We start from the raw sequence: 24,038 nt of genomic DNA on the forward strand, positions 1-24,038 counted from the left end.
GCTGCCCCTCGGCTCGGCGAGGCGTCCAGAGACCAGCGTGCCCCCCACCACCCACCGCCTCCGCCCCCTCCCCTCCGGGCTAGCCTCGACCCCTCCCCGGCGGGACCGGGAGAGGAGGAGCCAGGACCGGGCCGGAGGAGGGGGCGGCGAGGAGGAAGGCCCGGCGGGGGTGGGAGGTGGGGGGGCCGCCTAGTCTGCGGGTCGCGGTGCGGGGCCCGCGGGGGCCCGGGCGCCCTCGGGCGGCGGAAGCCGGGCGCGCCCCTCGCCAGGCCGGGATCGGGGCGGGGCGCGCGGCATCCACGCGGGGGGAGCCGGTCAGCCGGTCTCGCCGCCGCCACCAAAGTTTCCTGGAGGAGCCGCGGCCGCCCTTCCTTCCCCGGGCGCGGGCGCGGGGGCGCCCCTCGGGCGAGAACTGTTTCCGAGGGCGACAGGGCCCGCTCTCCGGCTAGACCCCGCGCCTCCATTGCGCCCAACTCGGATTCCCAACTTGGGAGGCGCCGCGGGCCTGCGCACGCGCGCCTTCCTCGCCGCCGCCGCCGCCGCCGCCTCCTCCTCCTCCTCCTCCTCCCCCCCCCGCCCGGGAGCAGGCTCCGGGCCGAGCCGCGCGCCGAGACTCGCCCCCCGCGCGCCGCCCTCCGGCTCGCGGTCCGCCGCCCCCGCCCATGCGGACGCCGGCCGGCCGCCCGGTGCGCCCTCGTCCGAGGGCCGGCTGAGCGCGGACCGCCGGCGGCGGCGCGAGGTGGGCCCGGCCCGGCGCTGCCCTCGGCAGCGGCAAGTTTGGGAGTTGCACTAGTTTGCGGGGTGGGGGAGAGGCCGGGCGGGGCGCCATGGAGGAGGACCGGGGGTCGTCGCTGGCGGCCGAGTCGGCGCTGGAGAAGAACGTGGCGGAGCTGACCGTCATGGACGTGTACGACATCGCGTCGCTCGTGGGCCACGAGTTCGAGCGGGTCATCGACCAGCACGGCTGCGAGGCCATCGCGCGCCTCATGCCCAAGGTCGTGCGTGTCCTGGAGATCCTGGAGGTGCTGGTCAGCCGCCACCACGTCGCGCCTGAGCTGGACGAGCTGCGCCTGGAGCTGGACCGCCTGCGTCTGGAAAGGATGGACCGCATCGAGAAGGAGCGCAAGCACCAGAAGGTGGGCAGCGAGCGGCCTCAGTCTGCCCATCCGGGGAATGGGGCCGCTGGGACCCAAGGGCCCTTCAGCGTCGGGCAGCTGTAGGTGCACGCTGTGTGTGTGCAGGGACTAGATGAGAAGGGACCCGACTGGGGGTGAAAGACGAAGGGAGGGAGGCCCCCGGCCCTCTTTTGTCCAGCCAGCGCTCTCTGGCATATACCGCTTCAGAGATTAAGGGCAGTTCTTTGGAGTCAGACCTGAGTTCCAGTCCTACCTTTACCATGTAATAGCGGTGTGACCTTAGTTAAGTTACTCATCCTCTCTGTGCTTTATTTCCTCGCATGTCAGATAATGATAGTAGTAAGACCCACCTTATAAGAATTAAGTGGGATATATCTAAAGTGCTTAGGTAATATTATATTCCAGAAATGAAATAAGCCCTCTGCCCTTCAGTGTTACCCAAGAAGATCTGACATCAAGCCCCTCTCTTCTTCTCACCCCAAAACCCCCCAGAGCAAAGGGGATATGACCTCCAGCCACGGAGCTCATTGACCCCCCAATCTCTGGAATTCTATTTGCAAATTGTTTCCCAGGGTTTCTTCTAGTTTAATAACCTGAAGTGCTTTTCTCTCCTTGGTTTTATCTTTAATCTTCACAGAACTCTGTGAGGCAGGAACTATCTTCATTTTACAGATGAAGAAAATTGGGGGGGGGTGGAATTTGTCCCACATTAGTGCTGAGAGAATCCCAGCCCCAATAGAGGTAACTCTAGTGCTTCTTCCCTGATTTGGGGGATGGACATGGTTTGGGGCAGCTTTAAAGCTAAGCCTCTGCCCTATGAACAAGAATCCCTCCAAGAACATGAATCAGGGCGTCTCTACTGGGCTGGGAGTCTAGACAAGGTGCCTGGGGAAAAGGAAGTGGGAGATGTGTGGTTTCCTGCCCCAACCTCAGCCCGAGGAAGATTCTGTCAGACCCTTTGGACAGAGAATAGGAGGAAACGCCTTTCCTTGGAGGAATCAGGGTGCCTGAGTGGGCTCTGGCTTGCTGTGTGGCCTCAGGAAATACACTTGGCCTCTCTGAACCTCCCTGGCAAGCCATAACCTATTGTGTTTCAAGGAAAATAGCCCTATCGGTGGCTGTGTCTTAATCTGGGGGCAGAGCTGTGAGTGGTTAAGAGCACTAGTGTTTGTGAGGTTTGACGGTGTTTGTCCTCACAGGTCCTTATGCCCTGAGGTCAAGAAAGAAACTCAGGCTCCCAAGTGTTAGGCAACATTTCCAAGATCACACTGAGAGCTTGAAAATGCCCCGGCCCTGTAATTAATGTCAAATTCCCCAGAGCAGGGACTTTGGAGCTACACGGCCTGGTTTCAAACCTTGCCATGGTGTGATCTTAGGCAAGTCACCTCGCTTCTCAGTGCCTGTTTCCTCAGCTGTAAAATGGGGATGATAATAGCACACATCTCATGGGGTTGTGGTGGAAAGGGTTGGTTTGGGACAGAGTCTGGCCCATTATGAGGGCCTTACAAGTGTTAACTGTTGTCCTTAGTCCTGGAGAGGCTTTCAGGGAGGTGTTCATAGAGACCCTACCCCCATCTCCGGCACCGCTCCTCCTACCCCACACCCTCACCCCCCCCATCTCTCTTAGAGAGTTGGGGGAAGGGATCTTTGAAATCCTGTCATGTGGCTGCCTCTTATTAACCGGGGCCTAGGAGCTTAGCCCAGGTCACTCAGAAGTCCTGGCACCTGTGTCCCCACCCTTGGCGTTTGAGTTCTGCAGCAACTGGGCTGGGAGACACCCTTGGGAGCCATCGGAGGCCACTAGGCCTGGAGTCAGATGGAATTCCCAACCAGCTGCACTTGTCACTTCTGGAACGCTATCAGCCAGGAAGTAAACCCCAGCGTGCTCAGAGCCGGGGCTTGTTGTAAACACTGAGGATGATTTCTCATAAATCAGAGGACAAAACCCTTTTCCCATCCCAGCCCTGGTCCCCTTTTCTCTGTATTCTTAGGATCAATAGAGACTCATCTGATTTTTTTTTTACTTGTAATCTCAAAGGCTCTTCACGGTGCTATTTCCACAAAAATCTTCTGAGCATGTCCTTGGTCTTATCGGTTTGTCTGTTCATTCCTCCTTCCTTCCTTTGCCTGCCCCCCCCACACACTCTTTTCTCTCTCAGCACACGTGGCTCCAGTAAAGCATGCACCCGGTCTTCCACCAACCCTTCCCCCAAGCACACCCCCAAACTCAGTCAGTTCTGCTCATCACACAGACTCAGGCCACAGTCTTAACATGTTCGATCTGCTTACTCAGTCTGCAACCCTGTGGATGGGCCACGGCATGCAAGGTGCCCTCCTGGGTGACGTGGGCAGTGCAGAGACAGGGGAAGCTGGATCCTCATCTCAGGCAGTGGGTGGGTAACTGGGAAGACAGGAAAATACAAATAGGATTAGAAAGTGATGGCTATGCAGATACAGTTGTCTATAATGTTAACAGTGTATATTGTTCATTTACTCATTCAACACATGTGTTTATTGAGCACCTACTGTTCTAGGCACTGGGGAGACAGCAGTGACCACAACAGATGAGGTTTTTGCCCTCATGGGCCTGACTTTCTACTGCAGTGCTGTCCCATAGAAAAATTATGTGGCTTGTCTCTCTATTAATAAAAAGACACAGACGAGGTTAATTTTAATAACATATCCTATCAAACCCCACCTATGCAAAATACTATTTCTATATGTAATCAACGTAAAATGGGGATGATAATAGCACACAATAAAAAAAATTTTTTTTATTGAGATCTGATTAATACATGACATTGTATTAGTTTTAGGTGTACAGCATCATGATTTGATATTTGTGTATATTGTGAAGTGATCACCACAGTAAAGTTAGTTACCATCCATCACCTCACATAGTTACCCCAAAAATTTTTAAAAAAAGAAGTATTTTGCATTTTTTTCCCCTATGTCTTTGAAATCTGGTGCATATTTAACAAGTGCTCAGCAGCCCCATGTGGCTTGTGGCTACTCTGTTGGATGGTGCAGTTCTAGTGTGAGGAGATTTTTTTTTTAAGTTTTTAAATTTTTAGCTTATAATAAGTGACATGAAGAAAATAAAACAGGGCGATATGAAAGAGACTGGCCAGGATGGGGATCTAATATAGATGGAGCAGTCAGGAAGGCTTCCCAGAGGAGGTGACATCTGAGCTGAGATCCGAATCAAGTGTGGGTGAGGTGGGGTGGGGCATTCAAGGCAGATGCCACTGCAAGTGCAAAGGCCCTGAGGTAGGAATGGGTGTGTTCAAGGAACACAATGGAGGGGGCACCTGGGTGGCTCAGTCATTAAGCGTCTGCCTTCGGCTCAGGTCATGATCCCAGGGTCCTGGGATCCAGCCCCGAATTGGGCTCCCTGCTCAGTGGAGAATCTGCTTCTCCCTCTCCCTCTGTTGCTCCCCCTGCTTGTGCTCATTTGCTCGCTCGCTCTCTCTGTCAAAAAACAACACAAAGAAGGCCCATGTGGCTAGAACAGAGCGAGTAAGGAATAGAGGTGGGAAGTGAGATCAGGGAGATGCAGGGGTCTGATTATACTGGGCCTTGTAGGCCAGCATATGGAATTTCAAGATGGCAAAGGAAGTAATCAATCAGGGGTGATTTCCTGGAAAAGCCTTTTAGCTGGTATGGAGGCTAGATTAAATTCGCCGTGGTCAGCTCAGAGGCAAAAACCATACCCCCTCCCACCCCCTTTAGGAAAGGGGGGAAAAAAACGCTGATGGTTAAAGTCTGTATTCATCTCCTATTGCTGCCCTGACAAGTTACCACAACTTACTGGCTGGAAGTAACACGAATTTATTATGATAATACAGAGTTGGATATTTATGGGTCATATCAATATGGATAATACTGCATAAAATTCTGGAGGTCAAAAATCACACATGGGTTTCAGTGGGTTAAAATCAAGATGTCAGGAAATTCATTCCTTCTGGCAGCTCTAGGGGAGAATCCACTTCCTTGCCTTTTCCAGCTTCCGGAGGCCACCTGCACGCCTCGCGTTTTGGCCCCTTCCTCCATCCTCACAGCCGGCAGACAACCGGATCTCTAACTCTGACCTCTGCTTCTGTCAACACATTGTCTCCCACTCTGACCCCCCTCCCTCCCTCTTTCACCGAGGAGGACCCTTGTGATTACATTGGGCCCCCCAGGATAACCCAGGAGACTCTCCCCAACCCAGGGAGCGGGATGCACAGTCAGGTACACTTGACCATTGCCCCCGGGGGCCTCTGTGCTCAGCCTGCGCCAGGTGGGAGCAGAGAGAGAGCATGGGAGAGCCTCCCTCTGCTTCCAGCCCACACCTGCGCATGGGAAGGCCCCATGCCTGCTCCCTCAGTCTGCCGTCTGGCCCTGTCCTTCACCTCGCCTGGTGACCTTGAACCAGCTGGGTGAATACTTAGTTATTACCTCTCACTTCCCTGCTGCGGCAGGCTTCCTGACAAAGGAGATGGGGATTTAGGGATGTATTTAAAAGATGAACGGAGGCCGTGTTTATCCGGCCACTTGGGCCAGCTGGTGACAGCCTGTAGGAGGAACAGAAACCAGCAAACACATCTTCAGCACTTTCTGGGTGCTGGGCACTCTTCCAGACATTGACATCAGCCTCATGACAGCCCTCAGAGGTAGATATCACACTATTTTCCACATTTCCGAGGCACCCAAAGGTCGAGTAACTTCTCCGGGATCAGCTACTATGTGGCGGAGACAGGATTCAAACTTGGGTCAACAGGCCCCAGTATCTTTGCTTTTTAAACCAGCATTGTGTCCCCGCAACAGCGATTGTGCTATGTTTAGTTTCTGGTTTTACAAAAGATCTTTTTTTTGGTTACAGCTTTATTGAATATGATTCGCATACCATATAGTTCACCCATTTAAAGTGTCTAATTCAGTGGTTTTTGGTCTATTCAACAGTTGTGTAACTTCCACCAGAATTGTTTTTATTTTTATTTTTTTAAAGATTTTATTTATTTATTTGAGGGAGAGTGAGAAAGAGAGCACGAGCAGGGGGAGAGGGAGAAGCAGGCTTCCCGCGGAGCAGGGAGCCCGACGCGGGGCTCGATCCCAGGACCTTGGGATCAGGACCTGAGCTGACAGCAAAAGCTTCACCGACGGAGCAACCCAGGAGCCCCCAGAACCAATTTTAGACATTTTCATTACTTGGGAAAGAAAACCCATACCCAATGAGCAGTCACTCCTCATTCCCCCACCAACCCTCCAGCCCTAGACAAGCGCCCATCTGCTTTCTGTGTCTATGGGTTTCCCTGTTCTGGATATTTCCCATCAGTGGAGTCATGCACTGTGCGGCCTACTTTCACTTAGCATCATGTTTTCAAGGTTGATCCACGTTGTTCGTCAGTTGACGGACATCTGGGTGGTTTCTATGTGTTGGCTCTTGTGGATGATGCCGCTGTGAACACTCACATACAGATTTTTGTGTGGACGTTGTGTTTTCATTTCTCTTGGGCAGATCCTTGGATTGGAATTGCTGGTCACGTGGTAATTGTTTAACTTACTAAGGGGCTGCCGGGCTGTTTCCCACGGTGGTTGTACCAGCAGGGCCTGAGGCTTCCCATTTTTTCACATCCTTGTCAATCTTTCTGTTTCTTTGATTACAGCCATCCACAAAATGATTTTAATAGACTAATCTTAGTTATCCACACATCAGCCCCTTGAATCTTTATATTTGGCTCCCCGGCTAAGGGAAACTGAGGCTCAGAGTTGTAAAGTGAATTGGTTGCCCAAGATCCCTTGAAGAGATGCCAGTATCAGACATATAAGGAGCACTGGGCCAGGTGGCATCCCCGGGGTCTTTGCTGCCCCTTGGTCCCTTGGAGACAGGTGGGTCCTGACTCAGGGTCTGTCCACAGCTCAGGGCCGTGACCTCCCCAGAGAGGTTGGGAATGTCAGGGTCCCCGTGGTGCAGGGCTGCTCATCCGCGTGCTCTCTCCGTCTAGATAGTCATGAGGTACAGTTGCGGCTCTTGAGGCCATTCTAAACCCGGCCGAGTCCTAAAGCACAAATGCAGGCCTTGCCCAGAATAAGGGCACCTTCTGTTTCTTGCAGAGTTGCCGTGTGGCCTAGTGGTGGCCCTGTTCTCGGTGCGCCTGCCCTCAGGGGGAGCCCTGGCAGGCCCGAGCCGCTGCCGAGGGTGGGGGGTGGTGGATATGAGGCTGCTGCCTGGGCAGCTGTGACCCCACGCCGGCCCGTCGCCTTCGCAGGAGTTGGAGCTGGTGGAGGACGTGTGGCGGGGGGAGGCGCAGGACCTCCTTTCTCAGATCGCCCAGCTGCAGGAGGAGAACAAGCAGCTCATGACCAACCTCTCGCACAAAGATACCAGCTTCTCTGAGGAGGAGTTCCAGAAGCACGAAGGTAAGGGGAGGGGCCGGCCTGGGAGGTCGGGAGAAGGCTGCTCCCGCGGTGATCATAGGCACGGGGGACATGCAGTGGACAGGACAAAGCCCTCGTGAAGCTTAGGTTCTAGCGTGGAGGAGCAGGATGATGGATGTGTAAACAGATAGATGGCATGGTTCCGGACGGCGACCAGTGCTCTGGAAGAACCCAAACTGGGGGGTATGATGGAGGTGTGGGGGGGCGGGGCTTCTTTAGATACAGTGATCAAGGAAGGCCTCTCTGACAAGGTGACATTTGAGCCCTAATGAAGTGATGGAGTGAGCCACGTATCTTGGGAGAGAAGCAAGTTCAAAGGCCCTGGGGCATGAGTTTTATAGAAAGCCAGGGAAGGCCAGTATAACGGGACAAGATGATCGAGGCCAAAGGTGGTTAAAGATGAGGTCAGAGGGGTCAGATCACATACCCCTTAGAGAGCAGGGTTTGGATTTTATTCTAAGTGTGCTGGGAAGAGATTGACTCCTGCCAGAGGCATGCATTGAACAATGAGCAACCCAGGATAGTAAGCCAGATCGGAATGGCCCTGGAGCCCCCGAACTGTCATTCATCCTGCAAACAGTTATCTAGAACGTTCACTCTAGGCCCTCTGCTGGTTTTGGGAAAGCAAAAACAGAGATGGGATTTGGTGTGGGCCCTATGGGCTGTATCAGCTCTGTTGTCCCCCACAGCCTCCTTCCCAATCAGAGGCTGCCTCTTGCTCCGGGAATCTCAGACCTCTCTCTTCTGTTGGAAGAAACTCCCTGGGTCTCCACACAAGCCCCCTCCTCCTGGATGGGGTGAGAGATGGGCTTGCATGGAGGCTGAAGTTCAGAACCATAGTTACACTTCTGTGAGACTAAAGTAGCACCCTAATAAGGACTGTAGGGCCTGAGAAAAGAGGAAATTTTGATCCAAGTGCTGGAATTCTGTTTTCCTTGGGTTTCCTTTGTTGGCATGTGATCTGGGCAATGGATGCAGAAGTCTTAGTGGTTGTAAGCATTGGCTCCAGAGCCAGACTGCCCAGGTGTGAATCCTAACCCAATACTTACCTCCTAAGTGACCTTGATCAAGTCACTTGACCTTTGTGTGCCTAAGTTGCTCCCCGAGTAAAAGTGAGAGAAGTAACCGTAGGTTGCTCATAAGTTTGTGGTGAGGATTCGATGAATTAATATCTGCAGATCGCTTAGAATAGTACCTGGTACGTACACACAGCAAGTGTTAGCTATTATTACTGAGCTTTTGGTTACCTAGTCCAGCCTCCCTATCGAACAGATGAGAAAAAATGAGGCTGAGGGAGGTGCAGCGAGGTGCCCAGGGTCACACAGCAAGCTAGTGGCGAAGTCAGGACTGGAGCTCAGGTTGGCTGAAATCAGCCCCCTGAAGAAAGGCTCGTTTCTCTCTGGGACCCCTTGATCTGGGGCCACCAAATGGGCCACTGTGATATTCTAGTGCCCAAGCGCTAATGATTCCGGACAGAACACCGCTCATTCATTGACGCTTTGTAAACTCATTTATCACTGACGGCCTGGCGCTTGGACTGCCAGGTTGGAGGCTGAGAGGCACATGCTAGGGCCTGAATCTCCATTCCATGATGGCAGAAGAGCTTGGCTAAAGGAAAACTATTTTTCTGATTACAACACACTGATACCAACTGTGCGCAGTCCCCCCCCCCCATCAACCAATTTTCCAACTCTCCAGGCACCAATAATTTAATCCAGTTATGACACTGTCTACCCTGGAGTTAGCATCAGGCTCCACAGGTTAAGGGATCAGTCCAACGAGACTGCCCTGACTTCAGGTGTCAGTTGGCAGGTAATGGGTCCCCAGGATACTCACTTCTGTCTAACTTGGCTACAAAGTCAGAGGTTCCCACACATACCCCCACCCTGCAACAAGCTGAATACTTTCTGGAATGGCTCATAAAACTCAGAGAAACACGATTACTGGCTTACAAAGGATACAGAGGATATTATAAAGAATACAGATGAACGGCCAGATGAAGAAAGGTACATTGGGTGAGGTCTCTGGAAGGGTTCCAAGCTCAGAGATTTCTGTCCCAGTGGAGTTGGGGCACGCCACCACCCTTTGTGCACATGGATATATTTATTCATCAACTGGAAGCTCCCTGAACCCCAGAGACTAATGGAGGTTCCGTTATGTAGGCACGAATGATTAAATCATTGGCCTTTGGTGATTAGCTCAACCTCCAGCTCCTTCTTCCCTCGCCCAGAGGTGAGGGGTTAGGGCTGAAAGTTCTAACCCTCTAATCACGAATCACGTGGTTGGTTTTCTGGCAACCAGACCCCATCCTGAAGCTCTCTAGGGGGACCACCAAGAGTCACCTCATTATCATAAACTCAGGTATGATGGAAAGGGGCTTGTAATGACAACAAAAGACACTCCTCTCACCTCTATTAGGAAATCACAAGAGTTTTAGGAACTCTGTGCCAAGAATGGAGGTCAAAGACCAAAATATATATATTACATATTTTCAATTATGTGTATTATATATAATTATTTTATTATATATAAATATATATTATCACATTACAGTACCTTGATGGCATAATGGTACACACTCAGTCCCTTGAATGGAGGCAAAAAACAAGCAGAACAAGTATAACAAAGCAGAAAAGGAGTAGATTATAGGATGGGAGATTTAAACCAGTTATACTGGAGGTTATATTAGATGTAAATGGACTAAAAGTTCTAGATAAAGACTATCAAAAAAGAGTTTAAAAATTCAACTACATGTTGTTTCTAAGAGACCTCTCGTAAAGGTTGAAAGTAAAAGGCTGAGAAAAGATAGACCGTGCAAACACTAACCAAAAGAAAGCTGGTGTGGTTATATGAATGTAAGACTTTACAAAAGAAAATAGACTTTAAGGCCAAGATCACTCTGTAATGAAAAAAGTTCCATTTATCAGGAAAATGGATTTGCAATTTCTGCACACCTAATAACTTGTCCTCAAAGTTTATAAAGCAAAAGTGAACAGAAATATGTCCAGAGTAGGCAGATCTATAGACAGAAAGTAGATTAGTGGGGTGCCAGGGGCTGGAAGGAGGTGAGGAAGGAGGAGTGATGGCTAATGGGTATGAGGTTTCTTTTGGGGGTGAAGAAAACATAGCAGTGATGGTTGCACAACTTTGTGAACATATTAAAACCCACCAAATTGTACACTTTACATATACTAATTTAAAAAGTGGGCAGAAATAAAAACATATCCACAATCATAGTGGTAGATTTTAACATGTTTCTCTTAGTGATTGATAGAATAAGCAGGAAAAAAAACCAGTAAATATCAAGAATATGATCAGTAGGTTAGTAGAGCCATGTCCACGTCCATGTGTGAGGGGAGGAGAGGCCAGCCCCAGCCCCGCAGCTCCTGGCCCAGTGAGCCCAGGGAGATGCAAGGCAGACAGACCGTCTAGAGGGATGATCCTTCTCCAGCAGGTGGGCATAAGCAGATGAAGATGGTTGCACATATGGAACACCTGCCCAGGGGGCCCCAGAACTAGACAGAGGTGGAGGTAAAATTTGAGTTTCTTCGCTAAAAAATGGCATACAGCTGGAAAGCTGAATAGCAGAAAATTGCTTGGGCGCCTTGGTTAACATTTCCTGTCAAAGGAGACCTGAGCCTGAGGAGTTCTACAACTGAAGCCCCAGTGTCCAGCCTCAAGACTTGAGGACACGGATGGCAGTTTTTCCAATGTTTTACTTCCTAGAAAAAAAGAAAAATCATTTTCCAAAGTAAAAAAAAAAAATGCACGCATATTATTATTTTTTTAATCAGACAACGCAAAAGTGTTAATGGTGAAAAACTTGGTCTCCCTTCCTCTCCTGATTCCTGTTCCCAAGCAGTCTGCCTAGAGCAGGAAACCCCTTACTCTCTCTGCAGATTTTCTATGCACTTCAAATGTACATAGTTACCCAATGAAGGAGGAGAATATCCTTTTCCGCTTCCTCACAAATGGTAACATATTCTAGACAGTTAGGCACCTTGGTTGTTGGGTGTTTTGTTTTTGTTTTACTGTTTTAAGATACATTTTTATTGGGCGCCTGGGTGGCTCAGTCGCTTAAGCGACTGCCTTCAGCTCAGGTCATGATCCTGGAGTCCCTGGATCGAGTCCCGCATTGGGCTCCCTGCTCAGCGGGGAGTCTGCTTCTCCCTCTGACCCTCCTCCCTCTCGTGCTCTCTGTCTCTCATTCTCTCTCTCGCAAATAAATAAAATCTTTAAAAAAAAAAAAGATACATTTTTATTTTGGAATAATTTTAGATTTACAAAAAAGTTACAAAGATAGTACAGAAGGTTCCCACAGTGCCCCTCGCAGTATCCCCTAATAGGGACATGTTACCACGGTCATGGGTCACAACTAAGGAACCCACATTGGTATGATACTATTAACCAACCCCCAGAATTTATCTGGATTTCACCAGATTTTAGGTGAATGTCCTTTTTCTGTTCCAGGATCCAGTCCGGGATGCCACGTTGGATATAGCGCACCTTGATTTCTTTCGCTTACTGTATCTTGCAGAATTTCCCTATCTGTATAGATCTGTTTCTTTCTTTTAGGAACAGTAAGGCATGGCTCAGTGGCTCAGTGAGTTAAGTGTCCGACTCTTGAGTTTAGCTCAGGTCATGATCTCAAGGTCCTGAGATCAAGCCGCATTGGGCTCTGTGCCGGGCATGGAGTCAGCTTAGTGTTCTCTCTCTACCTCTCCCTCTGCCCCTCCCCCCCACTTATGCGTGCACTCTCTCTAAGTAAACTAATTAATTAATTAATTAATTTTTTAAAAAGAACATGAAGCCAGTAGAGCATAGGAGTTAAGACCATGAACTCAGAGGCCAGATTGCCTGAGTCCGAATCTGAGCTCCACTGGATTCCACCTGTGGCCAGATTAATGACCTTTACGTAGATTGATTTCCTCATTTGTAAAATGTGAATATTATTATGAGGATTAAATGAGTTAATACATGTCAAGTGCTTATCTAGTAAGCACTAGAGAAACATTTGCTACTATTTGTTTTGTAACAGCTTCATGGAGATGTCGATTCGCCCACTTAGAGTCTACCTTTCAGTGGCTTTTAGTAGATTCGGAGTTGTGCAGCCAGCACCACAATTTTAGAATGTTTTTGTCACCTTAAAAAGAGACACCATGGGGCACCTGGGTGGCTCAGTCGTTGAGCGTCTGCCTTCTGCTCGAGTCATGATCCCAGGGTCCTGGGATTGAGTCCTGCATCAGGCTCCCTGCTCAGCGGGGAGTCTGCTTCTCCCTCCGCCTGCCACTCCCCCCTGCTTGTGCTCACTCTCTGACAAATAAATAAAATCTTCAAAAAAAAAAAAAAGAGACACTGTATCCTTTTAACTACCACTGCCAACCCCTCCCACTTCATCCCACCCCCAGCCACAAGCAACCTCTGACTTACTCTCTGCCTCTGGAGATTTGCCTGCTCTGGACATTTTGTGGACGTGGACTCGGCTAACGTGGCCTTCTGTGTCTCGTCTTCCACCGAACGGGCGTCCTCAAGGCTCATCCACATTGTAGCAGTGCGTCAGTGCGTCATTCATTTTTGTGGCCAAACAACGTCCCATGATGCGGACGGGCCCCTGTTTTTTGTTTATCCATTCATCTGTTGATGGACACTTGGGTTGTTTCCAGCGTTTGGCCATTGTGAATAGTGCTGCTATGAACATTCCAAGTTTTTGTGCAGACGTGTGTTTTCGGTGCTTTGGGGTGTAGACCTGGGAGTTGAATTGCCGGGTCGTAGGGGAACTACGTTGGATTTCTTGAAGAAGCCACAGCCATCTTTCTGCGCGTGGGGCTTCTGCAGGGCACCGTGAGGCCTCTGAGGGGGACCGGGGACCTCCCTTGCCGGCCCTGGTGCCACCACAGGGGCCTCGGGGGCCGCAGGCCGTGGCCCCAAATGCCCAGGGCCGCTCCTCTGCACATCAAGGCATCTGTGTGCGTGCAGCTCACCCCGTGTGGGAGAGCTTTGCCTCGGCTCTCCACATCCCTGCTGGCTTACCATGAAACAGCCCACACGGGCACCATCTGACACACTTAACTGGCATCTAGCGTGGGTCCGGCTCCCAAAGGGTTAGCTCGGGGAGGCCTGGGCTTTCCAGGCAGCACCAACCCCCTTCCCCGCCCCGAGTGGAGAGACCAGGCAGATGCCAGGCATGCCTTTCACGGTTATTTTTATTTTGCACGGGAAACCATGGGAACACAGCAAAGACAAAGCATTTCTTCCACCTGCGAGAGGAACAGACGTCGGGCACAGGGGTCCCTTTGGGGAGGTGGAGCCTGCGAAGTTGGACTGTGTGCCAGGCACCACCGTGAGCAGCATGGCAAGGCCTAGGGGCTGACTGCAGATTTAGGGGCGCCGTTGTGAGATGTGGCGTGAGTGGGATGGGAAAGCCTATTTAGGGGAGCCGACCCTACGTGCAGCAGTGATTAACAGACCAATATGGGGCACGGGGGCACTGCACTCAGAGCCACCTCAACACTCTGCTGTCTCCTGCTCCCTGGAAGTCTCCAGGTTGAAAAGCACGCCTCTGTCCCTTGTTTTTGGAAATCCGCCTTGTCTGCTGGAGGGCAACGAGAAACGCTACTCCTTAGTGCCCGTGGAGATGAATTACAGGGATCGAAGCCATTGGACCGGGGACACGCAGGCGTAGGATCTGGAAACAGTTCTCGGGCTCCAGACAAACAGCTTTGTCACCGGAAGTCAGGAGGAAGACTGACCCCATAACCACTTTCTGAAGGGCAGCCTAGAACTGCAGTGTCCCGAAAAATACAAGGCAGTGTGTTCTCAGGGACTGCTGGATGGAGCAGCCCTCTGTAAGGAGAACGTGCAGTGGAGTGAGGCGCACCTGAGTTCAAGTCCCAGCCCCACCCTTCCCAGCTGGGTCACCTGGGGAAGGGGGACCGACCGTTCCCACCCTCAGGTTCCTCACCCGTGACATGGGAACGGCAACTCCGGACTCCCAGGATCGTTGAGAGAAAGTATATACAGCATCAGCCTCGCAGCTGTCCAGTAAGGCACGTCCCTGAGGGCAGTGACGTTGATTTTGTGCTACCCGTCGAACCGTACATGGAAGCCAAGAGTGACTGGTATGAATTTTAGCTCCATAAAAAAACCGGCTGCGCGCCCTCGCTGGGCCTTCCTCCATAAGCTGGCTGGAGTAGTTTTCTCGGGCTAATGTAACAAAGCACCCCAAACTGGGGGGCTTAAAGCCACAGAAATGTGCTCGCTCACAGATCTGGAGGCCAGAAGTCCAAAATCAAGGTGTCCTCAGGGCTGCGCTCGGTCCAAAGGCTCTAGGGGAGGATCCTGCCTTGCTTTGTTCAGCTGCTGGAGCACCCGGGGTTCCTTGACTTACGGCTGTGTCCCCCCCCCCAGCCTCACCACAGTCACAGTGTCTCTGGCCTCCTCTGTTCTGAAGCGCCCTCTCCTTTCTCTTATGAGGACACCAGTGTTAGGATGTGGGGCCCACCCTCACGCAGCATGACCTCATCTTACCTGCAGGGACCCTGTTTTCACACAAGATCACATTCTGAGGTTCCAGACGGACCTAAGTTTGGGGGAATGCTCTTCTACCCAGTCCACTTGCCGATAACATAAGGATCGTGGGCCGTGGGAGGCCAGCAGTGTGGCAGTGGTTTGCAAGAGTGGGGGGCTCTGCAGCCAAGACTGCCTGCGTTTGAGTCCCGTAGCGCCACTGACCAGCCGTGTGGCCTGGCGTGAGTCTACCAGCCTTTGAATACCTCGGGTTGCTTTGGTTCTACAGTGGGGACAACAGGAATCCCATTGCAGAAGGCATTCCGAGGATAAAAGGAGCTAAGTACAGTGTAGATCAGATTCTTCTAGAAGGAGACTCTGATGTCAGGATTCCTGTGCCCGTGATTTCTGAAGGGAGCACCCCCAGAGGAGACCGTTGGGGGGTCGAGGAAGTAGGATAGGGAAGTGGGGGGAAGCACGCAGCAAGGGTGGGACTTGGGCAGAGCCTCCGGAGGGCTGTGAGCTCTGGAGTGTGACACTAACTTTCCTGCCCTTCGAGCCCGCCAGCCTAGTGGCCCCCAGTGCCTGGTCAGTGGCGAAGGCACATTGAAAAGGGGTGCGGGTGGACATAGGGACCCAAGGGCATTGGCGCACCATAATCGTCCCCGCCACAAGCACTCAGCCCCGTCACTGCCTGCGGCAGGCGCTCAGTAAATGTTAGCTGTCCTTTTCGTCCTCATCCCGTATGGAAGGCACCTTTCTGGTTCTGATGGGGTCAAGAGCACATCGGTCTGGTATCAGGACACCTGCATTGCAGCTCCCCCCACATGGCTACTGACGAGCAGTGAGGTTTGGGGCAAGTGGCTCAGTCTTCTTGGGACATTTTTGTCTTTAGTGATCAAGGGGTGCAGACAGTATGGGTATGTGGGTGGTGGTTGTTTGGTCTTAAAAAAAATAACCTAGGGCGCCTGGGTGGCTCAGTTGGTTAAGCGACTGCCTTCGGCTCAGGTCATGATCCTGGAGTCCCAGGATCAAGTCCCGCATCAGGCTCCCTGCTCAGCGGGGAGTCTGCTTCTCCCTCTGATCCTCCCCCATCTCATGCTCTCTCTATCTCATTCTCTCTCTCAAATAAATAAATAAAATCTTTAAAAAAATAATAATAACCTAATGCATGCATTGATACCGTGAAAGATTGTAACAAAACTCAAGAAATGCATGAGAATTCCCTCTGCCTCATTCTCACGGCACTTAGCAGAGGTAAAACCATCCCTTTTTATGCATCTACATACGGAGTCCATGCCTGTTTGTTTTTTTTTTTTAATGAGCCAAAGCTGCTGCAATTCAGACATTGCAGGGAAACATGTATTTAGTTTTTCAAATTAAAGGGATTGTGCCGTATGGATTGTCACTTGCCTTTTTTTTTTTTTTTTACAAATTAAAATTATGTGTTCTTTGGGTTGCCTTTTTTAAAAAATTGAGGTGAAATTCACATAACATAAGAGGAACAATTTTTAAATATACAGTTCAGCAGCATTTAGTACATAATTTACTCACACCATTAGGCAACCATCACCTCTGTTTGGTTCCAGTATATTTTCACTGCCCCCGAAGGAGACCCCGCACCCATCAGTGGTCAGTCCCCAGTCCACCCACCTGTCTGTTCCCCCAGCCTCCGGCAGCCACCAGTCTCTTTCTGTCTGTATTCTGGACATGTCCTGTAAATGGAATCATACACCGTGTGGCCTTTTATGTCTGGCCTCTCTCACTTAGCTTCCTGTTTTCAAGGTTAATCACATTATAGCAGGTGTCAGTCATTCTTCTGTATGGGTGGTTAATATTCCATCGTGTAGATAGACCACAATTGGTTTATCCATTCAGCTATTGATGGACATTCGGGCTCTTTCCACCTTTGGGCCGTTATGAATAGTACTGCTGTGACTTTGTCGCTTGCCTTTTTGACTTAACCGTTGTATCTCAGCCTTTTGGCCGGTTATCCGTGGTGTGGAAGGAAGGTCCTTGTGTGTTTAACCATTTCTTTGCTCCTGTGACCAACCTTGGACTTGTTTCTTCCTGCACTTGCTCAAATGCACCTTTAAATCTAGATCCAGGAATCCTAAATTGCCAGGTGGCTACATTTCCTCAGCCCTCTTCCAGCTTTTAACAAGGTCTGTGGGTCTGTTAAAAACATACCACCTTCTTTTAAGTTCTCCAGGCACTTTTGTAATGACTCTTGGACTTTATCTGAGCAGCAACCTTTGGAACAAGGAGGACTAACATTTCCATTTTGTGGATAAAATGGCAGCTAACACTGAGGCCTGTTGTGAGCACTTTACATAGATTAACCCCTCTAACCTCACAAGAGCCCCCCCCCCCGGCCTCAGGTCGGGGCTGCCCATGATCCCACCTTGCAAGGGAGAAAATGGGCCCAAGGTCAACGGAAGATAAATGGCAAAGCAGGGAATGAGTCCAGGAAATCTGGCTTCAGACCCCAAGCTCTTGACCACTTTGTTCTCCAGCCTCGGGTTAAAGCCCGGGCGCCCCCAAGGTGAACGAGCTAGCTGGGTTACGGATCCAGGTTTCTTTTCTCCGGACCCACACTCCCCCATCCCCCACACCGTTCTTCCCACCCAGTTTCTCCAGGAGCGGAATCTGTCCCCACAACTTGCCACCACCAAGGATTAAATGAGCTCAGCCCTTGACGCCCTGGCCCAGAGCCTGTAGCAGGACAGGTGCTCAGAGAGCAAACAGCAACGTGTTCGTGGCTTTTTCAGATTCTGCTGCCACCTGACTTCAGCCCCAGCATGCATGCACACATACGTGTATACACGCGTGCACATGCACATGTGTCTGAGGAACGCCTTTCCGGGAGACTGCCTTCGGCTCAGGTCAAGTTCCAGGGTGTCCTCTTGTCCCGCCGGCAGAGCCCAGGCCCTGCCTTGCAGCAGTGGCTGAGGGATGTTAGGGGCACGCGCCCATGCCCAGGACCTCCAGATGGCCTTGTGACACCCCACCAGGGGTACGGCGGGGGGCGGCCTGCAGCTTCTAGGCTGACGCCGCGCTGAAGGAGGAGGAGAGCCTGAGAAGTCACCGACTTTGTGAGCTCCACGCGGAGCTCGTGGCTTGTCCTTCCTGCTGTGTTGTAGTCCTCTGCACGCTAGTACACCGCTTTCTCTCTGTCTTCTATTAATGGGCATTTCAGTTGTTTCCAGGCTGGGGCTGTTCCGCCTAAAGCTCCCGTGCACGTTTTTGTACGCGTCTTGTGCCGTAGACATTGTCACTTTCCTTCTTCACTCACCAGCGTGTCTCAGCCTCGATTAGCCTCCTAGTGTCTGGCTGTGCAGCCGTTTATGGAGCCGCCCTGCACCTGTCGGGCGCATACCCGGGAGGCGGCTGCTGGTGCCTACGGCATGTGCATCAGCCGTGGTCGGTAACGCCCACGTCCCGAAGCCGCTCCGAGCAGCGATGCACGCGCGCTCCCGCGGCCCCACCTGCTCCCCAGCACTCAGCACTCAGGACTTTCCGTTCTAGCCATTCTGTCGGGATGCCTGCCCCTTCTTTCCATCCCTGCTTCCCCTCCCCACCCCAGCCCGGCCTGGCACCTCTGCGCCTCTCAGCCGCATCACTTAGGACGCCCCGGCAGGTCAAGGAGGAGGCTGAGTGCTGGTCTCGGTCCCAGGCCCGCCCGTAGGAAAGGATTCTGTTTCACCGGCTTGTGTGATTTCCTCCTGCACTTTGTATGCACAGCCTTGTTGGAGAGGTAGGAAGGTAGAAAACGTGCAGATGAACACGTGAAGTCTCAGAGAGGTTAATGTTGCTTTAAAAGCCAGTAGTTAGGGGCGCCTGGGTGGTTCAGTTGGTTAAGTGACTGCCTTCGGCTCAGGTCGTGATCCTGGAGTCCTGGGATCGAGTCCCACATCGGGCTCCCTGCTCAGCGGGGAGTCTGCTTCACCCTCTGACTGTCTCCCTTCTCATGCTCTCTCAAATAAATAAATAAAATCTAAAAAAAAAAAAAAAAAAAAAAAAGCCAGTAGTTACATGTTGTGTCGGAACCAGAACCTAGACGTTCCAGCTCATCTTTCTCTTACTCTCTGGAGCCTCCCGGGTCACTTGGCCATCAGCGTCTTTGTTATAATTCCTTTCCCTCTGGCCTGTCTCATTTGCATCCTGCACACCTGCCCTCCGGCAACCTTTCTTCTCTGGCTCCCCCTCCCTGGTCTCCCTGGTCTCCCTCCTTCTGCTTCCTGCAGGCCCTACAGAATCCTGAGGCTCTTATTGCCTCTTTAGGCGAAAATCCAACCTCCTTCCTGGCCATTGAGGTCCCACGTGGTCTAGGCTTGCTTGCGGCTCAAGCTCCCGCCGCCCCTGGCCCGCTGTGCTTTGGCTACTAGCTTTGGCCACCAGTATTGTGCTTCAGCTCTCCAGACTCGCAGTGTCTTCCCCCAGGGTCTCTGCACCTGCTGGTGCTCGCCTGCAATGCTTATCCTCGTCACCTGCCCACCCTCTGGTCCTTCAGGTCTCAGTGTAAATGGCTCTTGTGAGAGGGCTTTCTGCTCCCACCGTCTCCAGTGGGTCCCCTCTCCAGTGGGTCCCCTCGAGATGTTCTACAGGCCCTGTTACATCTGCCCTGTCACTTATCTCGGTCTGTAACGACACCATCTCTGTCTGATGTCTGTGAGTCAGTCAGAGCAAAAATGTGTTTCATTTATTGACCATCACGATCCCAGTGATTCTAGGTCAGTGCCAAGTACACAGCAGACGCTCCATGAACACTGCATGTGTGTGTGTATGCGTGTGCATGTGTGCATGCACATATGTGCAAAAAGATGTGAGGGCGCTCCAAGCAGGTGGGCCCGTCAGAGAAAGTATGGACTAGAGTCTGCCCCATGGTGACACTTTCTAGTGACCTTAGCAGAGCCTCTGAGTCTTGTCCTGCAGTGGGAAGGCAGTGTGGCATCAGGGAAAGGACATGGGACGTAAGAGTCTGAAAACCAGGGTTGGAGTCCTGGCTCTGCCAGCACTTGGCTGTATGTCTTTGAACGAGTCTGTCTCTGGGCCTCAGTTTTCTGGTTCTGTAAGATGGGACAGATGTTAAAAACCAACAGTAATAGGGGCGCCTGGGTGGCTCAGTTGGTTAAGCGACTGCCTTCGACTCAGGTCATGATCCTGGAGTCCCGGGATCGAGTCCTGCGTCGGGCTCCCTGCTCGGCGGGGAGTCTGCTTCCCCCTCTGACCCTCCTGACCCTCCCCCCTCTCATGTGCTCGCTCTCTCAGTCTCTCTCTCAAATAAATAAATAAAATCTTTAAAAAAAACACAAAAAACCAACAGTAATAATACCCATTCCCAGTGGCTGGAAACGACACTAAAATAGAGTCAGGGAGGGGCGCCTGGGTGGCTCAGTCGTTAAGCGTCTGCCTTCGGCTCAGGTCCTGATCCCAGGGTCCTGGGATCGAGCCCCACATCGGGCTCCCTGCTCCGCGGGAGGCCTGCTTCTCCCTCTCCCACTCCCCCTGCTTGTGTTCCCTCTCTCGCTGTGTCTCTCTCTGTCAAATAAATAGTAAAATCTTAAAAAAAAATAAATAAATAAATAAAATAAAATAGGGTCAGGGATGTAAAGCAGTTTGTCCTTCATGGGCTTAGCGGGAGTGAGTTGCGCTCTGGGAATGTGCATGTCTGGGGGGGGAGTCGGTCCCCGTTCCATCAGCCTGGAGCGTCTCCCATGTGGGAACCCTAACATACAGACGGTTGGGGCAGCATGGCCGCCCTCTGGGACATCCGCGTTTGTGCCTGTCACATAAAATCTCGGACTCTTCAAGGGCAGGGACCCACGTCTTATCTGGGTTTGTGGCCCGGCAGCATCACACACCGTTCTGGACACACAAATGCTTGTTCTTGGTGGTGACCACCTGCTTGGGAATATCTAGGACAGGGGAGAGGAGAGATTCAGATGGGATGGAGCAACTTGGACGAGGGAGTCATGTCGGGAGAACGGTAGAGGGGTCACACACAGAAGAAACTACTCTTCTCAGACACCTGGTCCATCAGCCACGTGCCCCCCGAACACAGGAGAACCAGGTTAGCCTGTGGTTGAGCCTGACCACCACTGCTCCTGGGAAGCAAGGATTAGCTGTCTGCCCCAGTGCCTGGAGGGGGCCGAATAATGGTCCCCCATAATATCAGGCCCTAATCCCTGAAACCTGTGGATGTTGCCTTATACGGTAAAATCTTTACAGATGTGATTTCATTTAAGATCTTGAGATGGGGAGGTTATCCTGAATTTTTCGGGTCCTAAATGCAATCAAGGTGTCTTTATAAGAGGGGGGCACAGAGAGGTCTGACAGACAGAAGAGGAGGAGGCCATGGGACCACGGAGGCAAGGACTGGAGTGATGAGGCCACAAGCCAAGGAACACTAGCAGCCACCAGAAGCTGGAAGAGGAAAGGACTCATTCTCCCCTAAAACCTCCAGAGGGAGCACAGCTCTGGCAACATCTTGACTTTGGACTGATTTTAAACTTCTGGCTTCCAGAACTATGAGAAAAAAAATTTCTGATGTGTTAAGCTATCAGATTTGGTTGGTCATTTGCTATATCAGCCACATGTAAAACTAGCACAGTTCACTAACTCACCAGACCACTGAGCAAGCACCTACCGTGTGCCGGGCCCGCTTAGCAAGCACCTACCGTGTGCCAGGCACTGTGCTAGCCAAGGCAGTACACAGTGAGTAGGTCAGTCAAGGCCCTGCCTCCTGGGGCCGACAGTATACTTGGGGGCCGGGGGCAGGAGGGACAGAGGATGAACAAGCAAGTAACAGACACCACTCCTTGGCTCTGTGCCAGGCATCATCTTCCATATGCTTCCTGTGTATTCACTCAATCAATCCTCACAGCAGCCGTATGGGGTAGGGTTCTGTTATTCCCATCTTGTAGATATGGAAACTGAGGCACAGAGAGGCTGGTCTGAAGCCACGCAGACCATAAATGGGAGAGCCCGGTGTGTGCGCTCAGAACCTCTGCTCTGAATCATCTTTTGTTAGATGATAAGACCTGTGAGACGGTAGTTGTAACAAGTGAGGTGAAGGTAGTAGACGGGGTGGGAGGGTCGTTGAGGGGGGCAGGGAAGGAAGGGCCTCTGTGGGGAGGGGACGGTTGAGCTGAGGCCTGAACAACGAGGGGAGCCAGTCCAGACGTTGGAAGAGAGGAACATGCCAGCCCGGCGTCCTGAGGTGGGGATGAGCTCGGAGGGACCCAGGGACAGGAAGCAGGCGCTGGCTCCGGGGAACGGGGCACGGAGAAGGCTCGGGGCCAGCAGCATCTCGGCATCTCCGTAGGAAGCTGCAGGTGGGTTAAGCCAGGGAGGCGGAGGGGGAGGCTCACCTGCTGGTCTCGCTCGCCCCACCCCAGGCATGTCAGAGCGTGAGCGGCAAGTGATGAAGAAGCTGAAGGAGGTGGTGGACAAGCAACGCGACGAGATCCGTGCCAAGGACAGGGAGCTCGGTCTGAAGAATGAGGATGTGGAGGCTGTAAGTGACGAGCCCTTACCCCATGTCCACCCTCCCGGCCAGCCGATACAACGGGAGACTGGATCCTCCCCGCAGGCGGTTCCCCTTTTCTCCCTTGGGCTCATGCTGGGGGCTCTGTGGGGCGGGGGTCCTGCCTGAGGCCGCAGCTGTGGGGAGGACCCTCAGCCGGGTCCGCATTGTAACAGCAGGAGGGAACGTGGCACTGCCTGGTGACCTGCTGCTCCCACGCCCTCGGGAGCTGCCGAGGCCCAGCCTGGCTTTGTTCTGACCCTGAGGCTTCCTCCAGCCCACCCTCTTCGTGCCCCTCTATGAGCAGGCCAGCATGGTTCAGGCTGCTCCAGGAACCCATACGGTGTCTCCACCTGAATTAGAAAGATACCCCTTTCTTAAGGCATGTTACTTCCATCTGTTGGGAAATCATCATGATATACTGACAAAACACTTACCTTCCATCTGTCATAAAATTATCATAGTAAATATACAAATTGCCCATCTCTGGCATCAACAGTTGTAAGAATATGAACAAACTTCAAACGAGTGAGGATGTCTTCAATATGATGGCACGCCTGTAGAGGATTTGCCCTTGTGTAGTACACAACATGAGCTACTGTATGTGGCAGCCCCATAAATGGCCTTCCTCTTTCTCCAGCTGCAACAACAGCAGACCCGGTTGATGAAGATCAACCATGACCTCCGGCACCGTGTCACAGTGGTGGAGGCCCAGGGGAAGGCCCTGATTGAACAGAAGGTAGAACTAGAGGCAGATCTGCAAACCAAGGAACAGGAGATGGGCAGCCTACGGGCAGAGCTCGGGAAGCTGCGAGAGAGGCTGCAGGGCGAACTCAGCCAGAATGGAGGGGAGGAGCCCGAGGTAAGTGGGAAGCCAGCCACTGAAGCAGATGGGAAGGTAGGTCTGTGAGCTGGCTTGAGGTGGGCAAGGCTGCCTTGCTTTCCCCATTACGCTTGAGGGAAATGGGAGGAACCTGGGAGGAGCTATGGTGTGTAGCTAACTGTGGATGCTAGAGCTGGTCTGCTTCAGTTCAGTCTAGCCTGTTACTACCTCCATGACCTTGGATAAGTTATTTAGCCTTTCTGTGGCTCAGTTTCTTCGAGTCTAAAATGGGAATAATAATAGTACTTAGCGCCAGATTATTATGAGAACTAAATGAGTTAGTTCATTTAAAGTGTCAGCTGCCACAATCATCTGGAGGAGTCAGAACTTTTCGAAGGAAGTGACTAAAAGAATGAGAGGAAACAAGTGAATGGAGAGTGAGTTCCAGGCAGGGGGGTGGCACATGCAAAGGCCCTGTGGCAGGAGAAATTGCAATGGAATCGAGAAAGGGTAAGAAGGCGAGGGTGGCTGGTATGCAGGGGGAGGAGGAGGAAGAAGGTCTGAGTGAGGTCAGAGAGATAGGTAGGGGTCAGTCCTGCGGGCCAGGTAGGCCACAGAGTGGAGT

The 24,038-nt window shown here is 51.9% G+C and overlaps 1 protein-coding gene across 7 annotated transcripts in view; it reads left to right on the forward strand.

Moving 5' to 3' along the window:
* Positions 1–637: 637 nt before the first annotated feature.
* Positions 638–24,038, forward strand: part of RILPL1 (Rab interacting lysosomal protein like 1) — a 42,740-nt gene continuing 19,339 nt past the window's right edge. For 2 of the 7 annotated variants that reach the window (XM_035016845.1, XM_035016846.1), the window contains exons 1-4: positions 650–1,136; positions 7,388–7,538; positions 22,463–22,581; positions 23,231–23,452. In XM_035016845.1, coding sequence (XP_034872736.1) covers positions 828–1,136; positions 7,388–7,538; positions 22,463–22,581; positions 23,231–23,452 — 801 coding nt within the window. In that variant the 5' untranslated portion in view covers positions 650–827. Of the gene's footprint in view, positions 1,137–7,387; positions 7,539–22,462; positions 22,582–23,230; positions 23,453–24,038 lie in introns of all 7 variants that reach the window. The other 5 variants (XM_035016844.1, XM_035016842.1, XM_035016848.1 and 2 more) reach the window with 4 other exon arrangements.

Source organism: Mirounga leonina, unplaced genomic scaffold, assembly GCF_011800145.1.
Source record: "Mirounga leonina isolate KUSES-001 unplaced genomic scaffold, KU_Mleo_1.0 Mir_171, whole genome shotgun sequence".
Classification (NCBI taxonomy): domain Eukaryota; kingdom Metazoa; phylum Chordata; class Mammalia; order Carnivora; family Phocidae; genus Mirounga; species Mirounga leonina.